Raw genomic sequence first — 1,777 nt, 5'->3', positions numbered from 1 at the left:
AGGGAAGGGAAGGGAAGGAAGGAGGGAGGAGGGGTCTAGTTTGGCCGAAAGCCATGCCTTTCCCACATTCTACCACCAACTATAGAGAAAATTATTGCTGTATTTGGGATTACCAACTATAACTTAATCTCTTTAAAAAAAAGAAATTCAACTATTGAATTAAACTCTAAATTTACCATTTTTTAAAACTGGTCTTAAATGAGTATTACTGTAGATAAGCACAGCCCAGTCGAAATATCTGTGAGGATGGAAATCCTCACTGTCCAACATGGCAGCAATTAGCCACGTGTGCTTATGCCTGCTGAACTCTTGAAATGTGATTAGTTTAACTGAGGAGCTGAATTTTTAATCGCTTTAGATTTAAACTTAAATAGCCACCTATGGGTAGTGGCTACTGTACTGGACAACACAACTTTACATTTTAAATACTTTGAAGGCCGGGCCTTTGTAAATGACTTCATCACTAACAGAGCCCTGCGCAAGGTGGACCTCATGATAAATACTCATTAGCTGCTAAGTAACCCTGGAAAGATTCAGTAATCATAAAAACAGAAATAAGTGTAGGAGTGAGCACTCGCGTGGCTGATGGAGGCCGGAGGAGGCAGTGACTGCTGGGAGGAGAGCGTAAGGTACCGGCACTCCGGGTAAAGGGGTGCAGTAAAAGATACACATTATTGAAAAATGACATTTTAATTTAAGGCTCAAGATGGAAAATCATAAACCAGATGGTACTGTCAAGAAGAACTTAATTGAAATCATAACCAGAAAAATTAACCAACTTCCAGAAGCAGAAAGGAATCTGCTTGAAAATGGATCAACATATATTGGACTTAATGCTGCCCTCTGTGGCCTGATAGCAAATAGTCTTTTTCGATGCATCCTACATGTGACACAGGCTCGTGTAGCTGCTGGCTTACCAATGGCAGTGATCCCATTTTTGATGGCACACGTATCTTACAAAGGTTTAGTAAGTTTACCTTTGAATACAGGTGATTTACATTGTGAAACCTGTACCATAACACGAGGTGGACTGGTTGGTCTTGTTTTTGGTGGCCTGTACCCTGTTTTCTTGGCTATCCCTGTGAATGGTGACCTAGCAGCCAGGTGTAGCTCAGCCCTGCTACCCGAGAAAGGAAACATCTTAAATTACTGGATTAGGATTTCTAAGCCTGTCTTTAGAAAGACGTTATTTCCCATTTTGCTCCAGACTGGGTTTGCAGCATACCTTGGGTCTAGACAATATAAACTACTTATAAAGGCTCTTCAGTTACCTGAACCTGACCTAGAAATTCAGTGATGGTTAAGCAAATCTGTACACAAAAATAAAACTGTAAAAATAAAAAAAAAGAAATAAGTGTATAGCCAACCAGAATAAGTCACTGTAAATTTAAATAGTTCTTACTTTAATTGCATGGGAAAATAGAATATATTCCAGTCATATCCATTAACATAGAATAAGGTATTTTTAACTCATTGCAAAGTTGATAAAGAAGACCATAAGGTTTTCTCCTTGAGAGCTGTAGGCTGTGGTTTACCATCAACTTTTCAGGGCATGAGGCCAAGTGCAGAGCCAGAATCAACTTCTATGGATTCTTTATTAATGTTTCACTTGGAATTCTGAGTTCTTTCTTGCCACACTGTCACTATATATGTCACAATAGTTTTTCCAGCTCTCCTAAGGTTCAGACCCTTTGTTATATATGAATTTCTAACAGCATTTTAGTACAAAGTGTCTATTGCAAGATATCTTAGGAGATTTTTTTAGGTGGCTCAAAAG

The 1,777-nt window shown here is 38.8% G+C and overlaps 1 protein-coding gene across 1 annotated transcript; it reads left to right on the top strand.

Annotated features, from left to right (window-relative positions):
- The first annotated feature begins 621 nt into the window (after positions 1–621).
- Positions 622–1,334, top strand: LOC116753442 (transmembrane protein 126A-like). Its single transcript, XM_032631213.1, has 2 exons — positions 622–629; positions 700–1,334. The coding sequence occupies exon 2, from the start codon at positions 707–709 to the stop codon at positions 1,295–1,297; it is 591 nt and encodes a 196-aa protein (XP_032487104.1). The 5' UTR covers positions 622–629; positions 700–706; the 3' UTR covers positions 1,298–1,334.
- The last annotated feature ends 443 nt before the right edge of the window (positions 1,335–1,777 follow it).

Source organism: Phocoena sinus, chromosome 4, assembly GCF_008692025.1.
Source record: "Phocoena sinus isolate mPhoSin1 chromosome 4, mPhoSin1.pri, whole genome shotgun sequence".
In the NCBI taxonomy this organism is placed as follows: domain Eukaryota; kingdom Metazoa; phylum Chordata; class Mammalia; order Artiodactyla; family Phocoenidae; genus Phocoena; species Phocoena sinus.
The sequence above is the reverse complement of the archived record's forward strand: the minus strand, read 5'-3'. Positions and strand labels throughout refer to the sequence as shown.

Excerpts from the sequence above, each read along its gene's own strand:
- LOC116753442 (XM_032631213.1), top strand. The coding sequence starts at position 707 with ATGGAAAATCATAAACCAGATGGTACTGTCAAGAAGAACTTAATTGAA.